Raw genomic sequence first — 17,496 nt, 5'->3', positions numbered from 1 at the left:
GCTGGTCCTAAGCTTAAACCAGCACTTGACCAACTTAAACAACCCAAACGATGTGGCTGTTCATTCAAAACATTGCAAAAATAGAGAAGCTCAAAGCAGAGAAGATCCACAAATTGCACTGACATTGCTGCCTATGTGTGGTTCAATAAACCTCGGATTTCATCTGAAATATCTTAATTTGTTTTCTGAAGTTGAACGAAGGTCTTACAGGTTTGGGACGCCATGAGGGTGAGTAATTAATGACAGAAATTTCATTTTTGGGTGAACTAACCCCTTAAAACCAAGCCATTCACACAGAACATTTTCTGCGCTACTTTTTCATTGTTTTCTATGTAAACAAGCACTAGATGGACATCTTTGACCGCTGCACTCGCGTCTCGCGCAAGAGAGCCACGTTTAGAAATCCATGTAAAGTTAAAAATGTTTTACTTTTAAAACGAGACTTAGTGGGTTTTTTCCATTCCACTGCATCTCATGTTTTTAAATGCAAAAAGTATATGTGATTGGCGCTTCGGCTATTTGTATTAAACTATGCATAAATAAACTATTTATAATGTTTTGTTTATGCAATTTACGAAATTATATTTTATTTATTTTTTCCAGACAGTCATGTTATTTCATTGCTTTGAATAAAGAATTTAATGCGGTGTATTACTATTTTGCTATAGACAAGGCAAAAGCTTTCTTCCCCTAACTGAAATTATGCAATTTAATTTAGTAATATTCAAGTAATATTTTGTTTTTCATTTTGTTAGCTCTATTATTGCATGACATAACAGGGGTTTACACCGAGTGAGTCGCTGGCTGCTGCCTGTTTTTGAACACAAAAACAGGGTGGAATACATTGCTAAGGTTTCAAGTGACTATGTGTTCAAAATTAGATTTAGCAACCCACATTTTATTCACAGACTATTTTAAGATAAGACTCAGTGTCACCTGCATCTCTCGACTTGTGGGTTTCATAAACGCAAAGCATCTGTGTTATTAAAAGCTCTCTGTATCACATGGAGAGTCTTACAAAGCACAAAAGGAGGCCTTTATGACATTCTTTTACTTTCATTCAATTGCATACAATAAATACTTCACTTGTGGAAGTATGAATGCAAAACACCAGGCAAGTTAAACAAGCAAGGTCACTTTCAATTCAACACATCTGAAAAGTGAAAGCATTTTATAGTATTTAAATTGACCATCTTAAATAACTGATCTAGAACCATATTTCGATAAACTCTCAGATGTGCTTAGCTTTAAATGTTTAAACTTGAATTAAAAGGATAAAGCAAAACAATACAATCTTCACAGCATCTCAGGTCTCTTTCTCAGGGTGCTGAGCTACTGTATAAGTACTTCCTTATAAGAGCTTCCTGTGTAAGTACTTCCTTGTAACAAAGCACATATGGTGATAATGAGGACAGACTCACTCAATACTGAGGGAACAAGCATGATGTTATGCTCATGTGACATCCCTGTTTGAATGATTGGTTTCCCTGTTTTACCTCATCTCTAATGATGCCACATACTGTAACATGACATTTAGATCGCTTTGGCATTTAGATTGAAGGTGATGTCTTGTACTTTTGCTGTGTGTGTGAAAAAAACAGCACGTGACTTCAAGTAGTGTTCAAACCCATAATCTGCCCCCTGTGTGCCAATAAATTGCTTCAAACCAGCTTCAAACAAATGTTGCAGCACTTCCTGGATGTTTTATGATCACACAGCATGAAACGCAGAGAATAACCTCTTACACATCACTTCCTGGAAACAAGCAGTCATGTCTTGTACACATTAATGCTTAACAAATGCTAGGGCTACAGCCTGAAGGGGTTTTAATTAAAGAAACCATCTGACATCATGTCGGGCTTTCTGTTGTTTGCACATCAAGGCCTGTGATATGAGGAACAGATGTGAGACGCTTGACACACATAGATCTTGTCAGGTACATCATGCCATCATGACACATATCAATTCAACACCTCTTATCTAGTGTGTGAATCTCACAAAACCTGTGAAGAGCCTGTACATACAATATACAGGTACACAATATAATAATAATGAATTGAATTCACAATATTATATATTGTCCTGACAAGCCTATGGCGTTTTCCATTATGGGAAGCACTTCCAGACAAAAGAACAAATAATTCAAAATTATAAGGTTGCGCTATGAATAGTTTGATTGAATGGGCTGTCAATTTTCCTGCATGTTTTATTTTCAGGTGTCAGGATAACGTAACGCTTGGTATTTTAAAAATGTGCAAAAAGTACAAATGTGCGGACACACCAGCTGCTCGTCTGTATGGGCAGGTGGGGCAGAGACCCACCAAAATATTAATCCAAACACAGATCTCTATATACACTAAATTAATAATAAATTATAAATGTGTTCAGAATTACGCAACAAATCGGATTTTCTAGACTATTTTAAGTTGTAAAGTGAGCAGGATATATTAAAGGTGCCATCGAACGTTTTTTTTTACAAGATGTAATATAAGTCTAAGGTGTCCCCTGAATGTGTCTGTGAAGTTGCAGCTCAAAATACCCCATAGATTTTTTTTAATTGCCTATTTTGAGGCATAATTAGAAATGCGCCGATTCAGGCTGTGGCCCCTTTAATTGCTCACGCTCTCCGCCCCCTCTCGACTCTATCATTGCATAAACAAAGTTCACACAGCTAATATAACCCTCAAAATGGATCTTTACAAAGTCATGCAGCACGTCTAATCGCGTAAGTATAGTATTTATTTGGATGTTTACATTTAATTCTGAATGAGTTTGATAGTTCTCCGTGGCTAAAGCTAACATTACACACTGTTGGAGAGATTTATAAAGAATGAATTTGTGTTTATGAATTATACAGACTGCAAGTGTTTAATAATGAAAATAGCGACGGCTCTTGTCTCCGTGACTACAGTAAGAAACGATGGTAACTTTAACCACATTTAACAGTACATTAGCAACATGCTAATGAAACATTTAGAAAGACAATTTACAAATATCACTAAAAATATCACGATATCATGGATCATGTCAGTTATTATTGCTCCATCTGCCATTTTTCGCTATTGTCCTTGCTTGCTTACCTAGTCTGAAGATTCAGCTGTGCACAGATCCAGACGTTAATACTGGCTGCCCTTGTCTAATGCCTTGATCATGAGCTGGCATATGCAAATATTGGGGGCGTACATATTAATGATCCCGACTGTTACGTAACAGTCGGTGTTGTGTTGAGATTCGCCTGTTTTTCGGAGGTCTTTTAAACAAATGAGATTTATATAAGGAGGAGGAAACAATGGAGTTTGAGACTCACTATATGTACTGAACTCTTGTTATTCAACTATGCCGAGGTAAATTCAATTTTCAATTCGATGGCACCTTTAAAATGTAGCACATGGATTTGGCAGGCATGTCTCTGAGCCCTCCCTAGCTCTACAGCGCCCCCCAAATTTCCAATGTAAGTGCGATTGGCCATTACCTTACTTAAACCTTGCTCCAGACCAAGCCGATATCAGTCCACTTCAGATATGTGTCTGCATCAGGTCAGTAACTAGTTGGCATGTCTGTTCTTCCTATGTGGAGTTTCTTAATTTGTGTTCTGAAGATGAATGAAGGTCTTACGGGTTTGGTACGACATGAGGGTGAGTAATTAATGACCGAAATTTCATTTTTGGGTGAACTAAGCCCTTAAAACCAAGCCATTCACACAGAACACATTTTCTGCACTGCTTTTCCATTGTTTTCTATGTAAACAAGCACTAGACGGACATCTTTGACCGCTGCACTCGCGTCTCGCACAAGAGCCGCATGTTTAGAAAGCCATGTAAAATTTAACTTTTAAAAGACATGTTTTGAGGCTTTGTAAGGTTTTTTTTCCATTCCTTTACCTCTTTTTATTGAACTAGTTGGCATGCCTGTTCTTCCTACGTGGAGTAGCATATCAAATTAATGAGAGTATAAACCCTTTAATTTAAACATACTCATGTGAATAGCTTTTATATACAGTAGTTCTGTTGTGTTTGTTTTATGTTTGTTCTGAGAACAGACATTACTTTTTTTCCCTCACAGGAATTCCTACATAACTTGCAATATTCTAAAACAGCATTCGGAAGCAATAAATAAAAGCAATAAGCCATGGTTTACAGTGAATTTATAACAGCTAAGAGGTGTTGTTAGGCATGATGCAGAGCGGAGTGCCCAAAACCCCCTTAGCTGTTTTAAATTCACTGTAAACCATGGCTTCACGGGGCTTATTGCTTTTATAAAATGGTTACCACGCAATACAAATATTAAAGCCAAAAAATACACATAATGCAGTACGCTTCAATGAACAAAATCAATTGGGAAAAAAACATAATGTTTACATTGCTAAGAGTGGTTGCTAAGACAGATGCAGCAACATACACACTCAGTGGCGCAGCAATACTTATGTAATGCGGTCAGCTGTATGTTTTCGGGAATTTACAACAGCTTCGAACACGGCTCAGAATCAAGGACTGGAACTATCCGTTTTATAAACTATATTAAGGCAATTCTAAGATGGCATTCTATGCATTTGTCATGAGTACTAAAGTCTGTCAATCATCATTAGAGTGCCACCCTGCAAGGACATTTCTGCCAAAAGTGTGTCTGTGTGTTCAGCGATTACAATATAAAGTGATTACAATATAAAACAAACTAGCACTAAGACCCAGAATCTGCCCTACCTAAATTTATTACTAGGAGCCGCTACTGATAAACACAGTCATTATGTTAAGACTGAGGTATCAGTCTTACTTTATGGATTCAGAGTAGCCCAGTCTACTTGTTTAAGCAACTTGCTTTCAAAACAACTGTAACCAGTGTCAAAGAGAGAGAGAAAAAAACTGACTAACTTGTAAGACTAGTCTAAGCAGTTTATGCAACTGGCCAGGACATATTTTCGTGTCAGTTAAATTCAGTCCCGTGTGGGCTCATTAACAGCTTGATCAGATTTATTGATTCGGCATGGAAGGTGCAAACCTATTTCCTTGTTACGCACATGCCTAGTAAATTGCTGATCATATTACGTAGCTTCATATGCTGTAAAATAAAACTAATCTGCAGTGCTTACTGCTGATGTAATACAAAAGCCACGAATTAAGAATTAGTTCCCACTACTTAGGCTATTAATTTGTTTTCCTCGCTGTTGTAAATTAGTACAAAATGGTGTACTAATTCGTTCCCTTGTTTTAATTAAATTATTAAAATTGCACATGATTTAGTAAAACGAGGGAACGTATTATTACAGTGTGTGAACATTTTACCTGTAAGACCTTCGTTCATCTTCAGAACACAAATTAAGATATTTCTGATTAAATCCGACGGCTCAGTGAGGCCTCCATTGCCAGCAAGACAATTAACACTTTCAATGCCCAGAAAGATACTAAAGACATATTTAAAACAGTTCATGTGACTACCGTCATGTTATACCTTAATGTTATGAAGTGACGATACTTTTTGTGCACCAAAAAAACAAAATAGCGACTTTATTCAACAATATCTAGTGATGGGCGATTTCAAAACACTGCTTCATGAAGCTTCAAAGCTTTACGAATCTTTTGTTTGAATCAGTGGTTCAGAGCATGAATCAAAATTGCCAAAGTCACGTGAACCATTGAAATTTTGCAACGTTTCGAAACACTTATGACGTAACGAAGCCTCGTAGTGAAATTACATGACTTTGGCAGTTTAATACATGCTTCGAACCATTGAATCAAAACTAAAGATTCGTAAAAATTTGAAGCTTCATGAAGCAGTGTTTTGAAATCGCTCATCACTAGATATTGTTGAATAAAGTCGCTATTTTGTTTTTTTTTGGTGCACAAAAAGTATCGTCGCTTCATAACATTAAGGTTGAACCACTGTAGTCACATGAACTGTTTTAAATTAAGTTTTAAACTGCAGAAAGAGAGATGGGACATAAGCTCCTAAGAACTGGAATGAAGGTTTATGACTGGGCAAGCGCTTTAGGACTCGCGTTAATATTAGAAAAGCTTTCCAGCGCTGGAGAGAGCTAAGTGGGAAGGCCTGAAATCAAATGCTGAGGCTTCTTTGATCCCTGGAGCAGGGTGGTTAGGATTGGAGTGTGAGTTTTGGAGGCGGAGCAATGAAGAGAAGGGTGTGTTTGTTTAGGTTGATTTCAAATATCAACAATGTCCAACAGAGTTTTTCAAAATCTATTGATCCTACCTTTAATGACAGAATTTTGTACATGTAATACGCATGCACGGCGTCACCGTTTTCACATTTACATTCACATTTTTGTAGTTTAGATGAGATGATGATGGTATTGTTTTCAATAATTTGCACTTTGAAACCTGTTTTGCATTTTAAAGCTCACAAAACGCTGTTGTTGTGTAAATGAATGGCCAAAATGCATAAAAAGTTTTCAGTTTTTAGATGAAAATGGCCCCTCAGTAAGTCGCATATACAGTATGTATGATTTACTATATTAATAGTTTCGCTTAATTTTTTACACATTACAATAATACTTAAATAAGATATTTTGCATTTTAGTCATGATGATTGTGATTAAATGTATTTAATATATAATTTTAGCGTCATACAAAATTGCACAATGTCATATATACACCTTAAGAAACTTTATAACACATTTCAGTCATTGACCTTCGTTAACTTTGTTTAGACTTTGCGAGAATGTTTTTGACAGGTTTTGTGACATTCATCCGTTCATGTCTACTAGAGGTGCTGTTTCAGTTTAAATTCACATGGGACGAGCACGTACCACACGGATATGTGCTGTTAATTCATAATCACAACACAAAGAACACACTTAGAGCAAGTCTCTAATGCAATCTTGATAACAGTCACTGTTAACAGACAGCAATATACATGAGCAAAGATTAAAGTCTCTCTCAGATTTTGCACACCAAGTTGGGTAATGAAGGGGGGGGGGTGGATGGGCAGAATTTCCCCCTGCAATCACAACAAGGTGATCAGTCATCGGTTTCAGCTACATAAAAAGTTGTTACCCAACATTACACTCACGGTGCAACAAGCTGCTGCAACATCCCGAAAGGCTTTATCTCAGGAAACAGGCTCAGTGTGGCTTTCACGCATTTGCAAAGGAGATGAACTAACTTTAAGTAAAGCACAGACCACAAAAAGAAACAGAACAACAGTCTGTAATACTATAGCTTTGCAGTGAGAAAAAGTGAAACTCAATGAGGAAAAAGCTATCACTTATTAAATTGCTGTAGTAGTGCTACTGAATCTCATGTATTTCATATGGTTCTCCAAAATATATCCAAGAATGGCACTATCATGGTTCATGCCAAAAAACTACATACAAAATACCGTGGTGGTACCATGGTACAGTGATTTTGCCAGATGAAACGTTAATATATATCACGGTACTGTACATGATGATTACCATCTTCACATACCATGGTATTTACAAGGTATTCTGATACATGGTATTCTGATGACAGCAAAATGTGGCAAAAATGTTGAACTTAGGCACTACATTATGTTGTACCAGACATTAGACATTAGCTCATTAATCTACAACCTGAGAAAAATATTTTAGAAAACGTACTCTTATTTGATGGCAACATACATAACTACACGTACTGTAGGCTATATTTAAATGGACTGTATATACACATATATTCATTATATATCTTTTTTATCTAGATTTAATCAAGATTCCAGTTTGTAAAAACAGTTTAAAGTGGAAAAAAACGTGATCCATCACTCCAGAAATCATGTCATCACCATAACAACTTTTTAAACGTCAAAACACAACCGTCTGAAGTTTAACATTTGCTGAAAGTTATTTAAATTACAAAGTTATTTTAGTAGTTATCGACTGACAAGACATCTTTATGGTTCAAGTGAAACCAAATGAATAAGCACATTACCTTCTAGGGCAGTTTTGGATCCTTTAAACGCAGTTGAATCTCCTTGTTTATCTCTATGAATCACCTGCGGCGGCTCGCCCGGGCATTTACGAATGCTACTAGGAAGAAGCGACTACTCATGAATATTAACTACATATACGTGACGTTCGACCATTTGATTGGCTGAAAGACCGAGTTTGTTAGAGTGTAAAATATGAGTGTCAACGCAGTGTTTACATGTTAATATCTTTGCGTCAACAAATGTTTTTTTTTTTTTTAAATACAATTTTGTTATTTGCTTTTACATTCATAAATCAAAGCTCCCTAACTGTGTTCATAGTGTTTTATATTTGTTAAGGAAGGTGTAATGTACATTGATTTCATATTATCTAATAAAAAACCGATAAAAACTGTTTACCTAAGCTTTGAATAAAATATTTTATGAATATTAATTAGTAGGGAAGTGATTGGACGCTCCAATCTGGACCCGAAGGGTTTTAAGCTACGGCAACATTACGTAATTAATATTCATGAGTTAAACCAGAGATAACCCTTCAACGAAGTAACTCTAGTGCATATAGTAGCAAAAATAGTACCAGAGGGCAGGGCAAACCTATCTTTTCCTCATTTTATGACCCAAAACACTTTCGAAATTAGTCTCGGGCACTGTTAAAGAGAAATAGGAGGCGTTTTTGCAAGGTTATTTTGGCAACACATTTTGGTTTCTAGCACCTGCCCACTCACTTTCATAATTAAGCTTTATTCAGCCTGAAAAAACAAGTTATTCTTTCAAAAAAAGAAATTTCTCCAATCTCGTAAGATATCAAAAGTTGACTATATCAAAATAATTTAATTGTGAATAAAAATTTGGCATTACTTTATCCTGTTAGAAGTGATATCTAACTCAAGTCCAACAAATAAGCAAGATAACTCAAGACAATTTTCACCTACAATTTAGTTAAACTGAATGTAAATAGTGCAGTTTACGTTAACATAACAGTAGGTGTCGCTCAAGGACAATAAACCAGCTTTTAGTAGACAATACAGGGTATTTGAGTTTAAAATGTGATGAAGAATCAACTAAAACTATGTTTTATAATCATATTAAAGCAGTTAAAGCTGTTGGATTAAATCATGCTATTAGTTCTGAATATTACAATTGCTATTCTTGCAGTATTAGAGATTATATTCTTATATGAATGTAGTATGTGTGCATGTATTGAGCTCATAGGACAGACACAAGAGTGCTCCTTTGTTTAGAGATGCATAACAGGCCCCAAAGGACACTGAATGATGTCTGATCACCTGGGATTGATGGACCTCCTGCTGGGGAACACCTTTGTTTTTCCTTTGTTCTAATATTGGTATCTTTCTATTTTTTTATATTATGAATAGTAACATTATTATATATAGCGCCTATAAGCAATTCAAAAACAGGGACAACAATTAAAGAAAGCATGCATCACAAAAGTAAAAGCAAAACATTAAGTAAACGCTATCTTAAAAAATGTTTTATGAGAATATTTAATTAGATTAAGAGACTGAGCTTCTCTGATTTAATCATGCTATTAGCTTTAAATATTACAGTTGCAGTATAAGAGTTTATAGCCTATGTATTTGCCACACTTGAAATTTATATTAATTCTACTTTTTTGTAAAGCACTTCTGGCATTAAATGTGCTATATAAATTAAGTTTATTATCATAATAATAATTAATATCAGCATCCATAATTCAAGGATGATAATAATAAAGCATAAATATCACAGCAGCATGCATGCACTCGCCCTGCAGATAAAGATCTGTGCTGCTTACACAAATGTTGCAGGTTCATTTCTTTGTACAGATGATCCATTATTTTGAGTTATCAAGATCACTCCATATTGTAGCTTATCAATTTCCCTTCAACCCTCTGCTTAGTAACATCATAGCAATAGCTTGAGGGCTGATTTTACTGCATTTCCTTTTAGCTGTAAATATAAACAAGAAATGATCATTAGGGATGCACCTATACCACTTTTTTTTCTTTCTTCTTCTCTCAGAATGAGGCCGATACCTATAGGCTACTCCTATACACCATCCTATACAGACGAACACAATTGGAGATGTATTTAAAAATATCCTTAGTACTCTAAGGCAGTGTTTCTCAACCAGGGGTCCATGGACCCCTAGTGGTCCTTGACAGAATGCCAGGGGGTCCTTATAAAATATCTGAATAAGTATTTTTGTATATTTTGACATTTGACGTTTCCATAAAAGAAGATAATATATGTATAATATAACTGACTATATGACTAAATATAGGACAAGTCAACTGACGTAGTAGTAAATTATACTTGATTGCATTTGGTCGTCACAAAGACATTAATGATACCAATGAGCCAATTTTATTGGGGTCCTTGAGGATGGTTCCAAATATAACGGGGGTCCATTGCTCAAAAAAGGTTGAGATTCACTGCTCTAAGGGTTATAAAGGATGTGAGAATGGGGGGCTGCGTTTTGAAGCCACAAATAATGCATCCATCTATTAAAAAAGTAATTCATGCGACTCCAGGGGGTTAATAAAGGCCTTCTGAAGCATTTTTTAAGAAAAATATCTATATTTACAACTTTATAAATTCAAATAACTAGCTTCCGACGGACGACGTACGCAGAATGCGCAAGTCGACTTGCGCCAAATGAGTAATCCTGTGACATGTATGACATAGATGTAGGTTTAGCGTAAGCTTAGATGCCTCTCACGGTTCAAACAAATACTACCAAAAGAGAAACCAAAAGAGAATATGAATCATATTCGTTGATTTAATTTGTTTAGCAATTATATATTTTGTAGGCCTATCGGTATCGGTACATCCTTAATAACAAAGACTATAGAATAACACAAGACGTGTCACTCGTATTGTTTTGAATGGGAGAAAGTGTAACGCGCAATATGGCGGAATAAGTCCCGCCTTCAAAATAAGAGCCAATCGCTGACTGGTAAAGTCATCGCGTCACTGCAGCGGTCGTTAGAAGCACTGGTTTCTATAGAAACAGTCAGACGCGCGCCTCCGAAATGAGGCACAGGAGACGCGCATTTAGGTCTGCGCATGCGCATTAGCTTGATTCAGCCGAAAAAAATAGTTTTTTGTCATGATTCGAGCGTTTGGAAAAAAATATGAGACAGTTGTTGTCAGAATTCATTGGTGATTTCAAAAATGAAATTTAATCGAAAAGCTTGGCAAACAGCTTTGGAGAATTTGATGTTTCCCCATTCAAAGAGATAGGAGCTGCATGGATGCCCAGGATGCCCAAGAGGCGTTTCAAAGATGGCCGCCGAGTGAAATGACTTGTCTTAAAGGGACTTTGTTAATAATCAGCTATTTTTGTCAAGGGAAAAAATCAGGGCACTCAAACTCAACACAAGTTGCTTAAAGGCCCACTGAAGAGTGTTGGAAGAGTGTTGACTTAATTTCAACTGAAACAGGAAGACAGGGCGATATATCGAACAGCCCCGCCCCTTTTTTAAAATAGCCAATAGCGTTTTGTTTATGTTACAGCTTGGCCAGAGCCGTTTGACTCTGTAAAACCTCAGTTTCCTTCTAATCTCTGACCGTTTCTCCTCTTAATCTCTTTTATATCACTTATATACAGCATTCTGTACAGAATTCAAATGGGTCCGATACCTTTTGTGGTCTGTGCCAACTCGCGGATATGAGCCACTCTGTGCTCTCCTGTCTCTGGACTGTTGCAGTGGTTCATGTGAAACTAACGCGAAAACGGACTTCATTCGTGTCAAAGGAAAGCATATTTACACTGCCTGAATTGTTCCCTATTTTCTATATAATGCACTATGTGCCATTCACCATGTATACTAGTAAATGTCTGAACAAATGACCGATTTCAGTCGCAGCTTGTCTGTTGATAGTGTAGGAGGGGGCAGGACTTCGGATTCTAGAGAGCATTTGATTGGACCAAAGATTTGACGAGAAACTGAAGTGCGATGTGATGTCATGAAAATCCGTGATCCATTTTAGCAGAGAGACTAAGTTTTGAATGCTTATATCTCCTAAATGTGAATTTTGTCATTGTTTTGGAACACACCAGCTTATTCATAACCTTAAGGCTAACATATTCATACTAAAAGCTAAAAAAAAAGTTACATTTTGATTTCAGGGGGACTTTAAGAAGAAAAAAAACCCTCGTGCTTAAATCCAAGCTTTAGAAACACAGTTTATTGCACTTAAAAAAAAGAAAAAGAAAAAAGATAACACCAAGTCATAATTTTTTAAAGTACAAATCTCATTTCAGTGTTATTTCTTACTTTGAAACTGATCATTGCAGAATTGTACACTGGGAGAAAGTCCCTGGAATTTGATTGTGAGAAACTGCAGTTAAAATACAGACACGCAACTCATAGAAAACAACTGCATAGTTTGAATGCATTACATGGGGTTGCACTAATATTCGGGTTACTTGTAGATTTGACTAATTTTCATTTGTGATCATCTTATTTTCCAGTTCAACACATAAGCCGTCATTTCACCCAGATCAAGAACACTATCAGATATCCTCAGTAAGTCACATTTCGCTCATATCGATGCATACAGTGCAGTTTAACTTTGCAGTAACTACCTGTCAAAATCAACAGCAGATTTATTGCAAGAATAAAAAAGAAATAATAAAACACAGTACTTAAGTGTGCTGCGAGTCACACAAAAAGAAATGATTCTTACAGGTATTTTACTTTAAAAGTAAACACAAAAGGCTAAAACAAAAAGATATTTTAAATAAATACACGGCAACTAAAACATGATGGCTTGCCGTTTTGTGATTGGCCGAATCGCATTACATTTCAGTTGCATATCTTAGAAAAAAAAAAAAAAAAAACAGATTTGAATGTTCTTTGCGGAAACACCATCTTTGTATGTGTAACATTAGCGTTTATCTTGCGGGGAGAAACAAGCAAAGATCTGCTGATCATAAATTGAGGCAATAAATATGCAAAGAATATTTACAGTAACCATACAAAAGTATTTACAGTATATCGACAGGCGTCACACATCTACCAGCTATAAGTACCGCGATTACAGCTGCATGCCATTCTAAACAACGTACCCACTATTCACAGTTCCAAACCCTTACGTCACACCGTGTCCTAAACAGACGTGACGCGACGCCGCGACACGCGATAAAACGCATCTTTTCCATGTTAATTGTCCTAACTAGCCGCGACGGCGATGAGCAACGATTCGGTTTCTATTTTTCTGCGACGTTGCAGCTGGAACAACACATAACGATACAAAGCATAACGATAATCTCATGTACTTTACTTAATGTTAAAGCATCTAATGTGAGTTTAAATATCATTTTGTGTGTCTTTTATAGTCGAACTGAAATTAACAATGGACAATTCACCTCAGATTTTCAAAATAAGTAAAAGGAAACAAGAATGTTTAAACTGTCAACTCATTATGAACAGACACGTGTATTTTATGACAAAGATTGTTTCAGTAAGTACGTATTTTTAATAATGCTAAAATAGTGTAATATTCATGAATTTGATTATAAATTTTGTTGTGAGCTTGCCGCGAGAGCCCATCCACACGCTTTTCTGATTGGCTGTGAAGTCCAGCCTAATAAGAGCCAATAGCAGACTGGTAAAGTCATCGCATCACTGCAGCGGCCGTTAGAAGCAGTGTTGCCAAGTCCGCGGTTTTCCCGCGGAATTGGGCTACTTTTATGGTGCGTTCACACCAGACGCGAATGAAGCGTTAAGCGCGAGTGATTTACATGTTAAGTCAATGCAAAGACGCGAATAGACATCCTGCGGCGCGAATGACGCAATTCGCGGGAATTTAGCATCTCGGGCATTTGACATGCGTAGCGCGTGATTCGCGTGAATCGCACAAGTTGAAAAATCTTAAGTTTGGCGTAAATTTGCGCCGCGTTAACCAATCAGGAGCTTGCTCTAGTAGTGACGTGAAGTAGCGAGCTGAGGCAGAAATCCAAAACAACAATGGAGGACAAAATCATCGTCACTGTAAGATACATCTTCATACTTTTATGGAAACAGGAATAAAAAGGATCTTGCTTGAAAGAAAGTGAGTGAGGAGGTCAGACAATCTAGTAAGTAAGTAAAAAAAACGGTCTTTACTCAATTTGAGCTATATATATATATATATATATATATATATATATATATATATATATATATATATATACATACATACATATATACATACATACATACATATTGAGACTACAAGCTAGCTAAAGCCGGCAAATTGATCTTATTCGCTGTAATTTACAACTACTTTCCCACTGATGAGTTGTGTTTATTCAGAAAAAGTGTGCAGAAAGAAGTGGAAGAGTCTGGGACACAAAGGAGCGGGAGAGCCCCTCTCATGACGCGAATTCGCGTCTGTTGCGAAGTGAATGCACGCGCGAATGAAGCGAGTAAACTCAAAATGTTCAAGCGTCTACGCGCGAATAACGCAATTTATTCGCGCAAGTCGCATCTGGTGTGGACACCCCATTACACTGTTGCTGCGGGTTGTTTTTCCATGTCCGTGGGTTGAATCAACCCAAAATAACATAATATTTAGTCCATGGAATGCGAATTTTACCGGGGAGCCCCGCCAAAAAAGCCGTGGGACCCCCTGAAATGCCTTTGGGCTATTTTTGAGGAGCAATTGGGTGGGTTTTGTTGTGAAAAACTGGCACCCCTGGTTAGAAGCTCCGGTTCCTATAGAAACAGTCAGAAGCGCCTCCGAAATGAGACACAAGAGACGTGCATTTAGAACTGCACATGCACATTAACTTGATCCAGCCTGAAAAATAGTTTTTTGTCATTAGTGATTTCGAATATGAAATTTAATTGAAAGGTTGGCAAACAGCTTTGGAGAATTTGATGTTTCCCCATTCAAAGAGATGCACTTGGATGCCCGAGAGGCGTTTCAAAGATGGCCGCCGAGTGAAATGACTTGTCTTAAAGGGATTTTGCTTTATCGCGTCTCATAATCGCGTTGCGTATTGCGTGGACAGACTAATTGCTAGTAGCTGGAATCTTTTCGCGTCGCTTGTGGTTAGGACACGGTGTATGCTCAATGCAACCATCATCATATGAGTACAACATCCCTACAATTCAAATCTAGTTCATTCTACATTGTCTCAGCAGTGATTATAATATTTATTCAGGTATCTCAAACCATCACTAAGCGCTCAGTAACTGACCTAAGATGGGTTTCTAATGCGTAACACCTCACTGTCAGGGTTCATGGCTTTCTGTGGATCTGATGATGGTAAAGTAGTAGAGATAGAATTGAGCTCCCTCTTCTCATCTCAATATATAATAATGGCTATTTTGCATATAACACATTGGCAACTTTGTGTCAGAATTTGTCTCAAAAAAGCTAAAATAACTGAAAAAGATTTTTTTTTTTTTTAAATTCAAGCATTTAACAAGCTTTGAGGAAACATCTCTTGAACAATATTCATGAGTGTTAAAAGGAATAGCTCACATAAAAATTAAAATTATGCCATAATTCACTCATTGCCGTGTCGTTCCAAATCCTTTATGCTGTTATTTTTGCCATAGGATACAAAGAGAGACGTTTAGCGGACATTTTCCCCATGCAATAAATGTAAAAGTATCGTATATGGAAAAAAGCAGCATGAACATTCAGCTAAACGTCTCAGTTTGTGTTTGGAAAGATATATTCAGTGAACTATCCCTTTAAATTCTAGGTACAAAGCCTGCGCATCCTCCTTGATACAAAAAAAAAAAAATGACATTAATAAAAATACATTTTATACATAATAAAACAGTACAAAATTCATTTTTTTTCCTTTGTATTGGCACACAAAGTTGGACTATACAGCCATCTCTGCTTTAAACAAAAACAATGCTATATATATATCAGTAGTTGTTTTGAATACTAGAAGAGTAGAATAACTGTATCAAATGAAAACAACATTCTGTACGATTCTCCAATTGTGTACGAGTTCATATCAAAAGGAAGAATGTTTCGTTTCAATAATTTCAGTCCGAACGCTTTTTTCCCCCTCGCCCAATCAGTCATGTGACTAGTGTTCGACCAATCACATTCTTATTCCAGTTGATCCAGGTTGATACAAAAGAAATAAACAAGCATAGTGGGACAAAAAGCTATTTTTCTACCAGTAAAAGGCATAAAATACCACGTTCAGATACACACCCTGGATATCTATTGGAAGACATTAACCGGAACGTCCGTTCAGTTGCAATCACAGATGTCTCCCAACATGCCGCCTCCTACTGGACAATCACATCTGGTCCATCTGAGCTTGTGAACGGGGTCGCAGGGTTCGTGAAGAACACCAGAGCTGATGGAGCTTGATGCTTTGGGGGGGTTTGAAGGGGGATGGGAGAGGATAGAAATGAGGGATTGTGGGAGGAGGAGGAGGAGGATGAATGACAGATCTGGAGCATCCGCTAAAAGGGTTTAGGAGAAAGACGGTGGTACATCGAGGTCAAGAAAAACAGCTAAAGATCAATCCAGAGAGCTTTGGAAATAAAGGCTTGACATAATTATCAGCACAAACAGCAAATTGCACGGCTGAAGTAGTGAACTTCTTTGCGAATGATGCTTCCTGTTTTTAGTTCATCTGCGATGAAAGCAGTGGAAAACATGCAATGATAATTACAGAGGGCGATGCTGTAACACGGTGACCATTTGAAAACCCAATAAGTTGCTTTTAACGGGCTGAATTAGACAGCTGGATGCTCTGTTGTCATCCCATGTGGATCAATATTGTTTGGGTTATGCCACAAAATTCCCGAGGCAACAACCGCATTCATTTCCTGGTTGGGGAAATTATATCTCTTTCATTGCTTGCATGCTTGGCTGGATCTGGATCTCTAGAGGTTCTCGCCCGGCTGGTACTGTGGTTCAGTGGAGGTGAAGTAGTCTTCCAGGAAGCTCTGGAGGTACTCGAAGGTCGGCCGCTCTTCGGGCTCCTTGCGCCAGCAGGTCAGCATGAGCTCGTGCAGGGAGTCCGGGCACTCGGCAGGGCAGGGCATCCTGTACCCGCGCTCCACTTGGTCCAGCACCTCCCGGTTCACCATACCTGAGCAGAGGAGAGGTGTGAAACAGGTTGGATATGGGTCAGAATGTGCAAAAAGTGGCATTTTCACCAGGCCGAGGATGTGGGTCATCAGCAAGGGGGAACAACCGGATATGCTGTCATGTGCTCTTTGCGGAAATGGGGCTAAAATATGACATTTAATATTTGTGCAAAATAATCCCCCAAAAGTTTTAGAATTTTAAATTGTTTAGATGCCAAATAATAAAGTACTCCAATATTTATTTATTTTTTTGAGAATGACAAAAATTATGTGTTGGACTCGATGAGTACAATTTTGAGTGAAAATAATAATAATATATAATATTTGTAAATAATAATATATGATTATTTAATAATAATCAGAAAATAAGTAATTATTAAAATAATTATTTATATTATGAGTATATCATAATATTTATAAATAATATATTATTTAATAATAATAATTACTAAATAAATTACTACAAAATAATTATTAAAATAAGAATTACTTATTTATATTATATATAAGTATTTTATATAATAATCCTATA

The 17,496-nt window shown here is 36.9% G+C and overlaps 2 protein-coding genes across 2 annotated transcripts in view; both read right to left on the bottom strand.

Moving 5' to 3' along the window:
* The window catches only part of mical1 (microtubule associated monooxygenase, calponin and LIM domain containing 1), a 33,693-nt gene extending 25,645 nt beyond the window's left edge, over positions 1-8,048 (bottom strand). Inside the window, exon 1 of the mRNA XM_048178235.1 lies at positions 7,899-8,048. The gene's annotated coding sequence lies outside the window, so the exon portion shown is untranslated. The remainder of the gene's footprint in view (positions 1-7,898) is intronic.
* A 4,027-nt stretch (positions 8,049-12,075) lies between these two features.
* Positions 12,076-17,496, bottom strand: part of src (v-src avian sarcoma (Schmidt-Ruppin A-2) viral oncogene homolog) — a 62,520-nt gene continuing 57,099 nt past the window's right edge. Inside the window, 1 exon segment of the mRNA XM_048179049.1 lies at positions 12,076-16,966. Within this exon segment, the coding sequence (XP_048035006.1) occupies positions 16,758-16,966 (209 nt within the window). The 3' untranslated portion in view covers positions 12,076-16,757.

This window comes from Megalobrama amblycephala, linkage group LG24, assembly GCF_018812025.1.
Source record: "Megalobrama amblycephala isolate DHTTF-2021 linkage group LG24, ASM1881202v1, whole genome shotgun sequence".
In the NCBI taxonomy this organism is placed as follows: Eukaryota; Metazoa; Chordata; class Actinopteri; order Cypriniformes; family Xenocyprididae; genus Megalobrama; species Megalobrama amblycephala.
The sequence above is the reverse complement of the archived record's forward strand: the minus strand, read 5'-3'. Positions and strand labels throughout refer to the sequence as shown.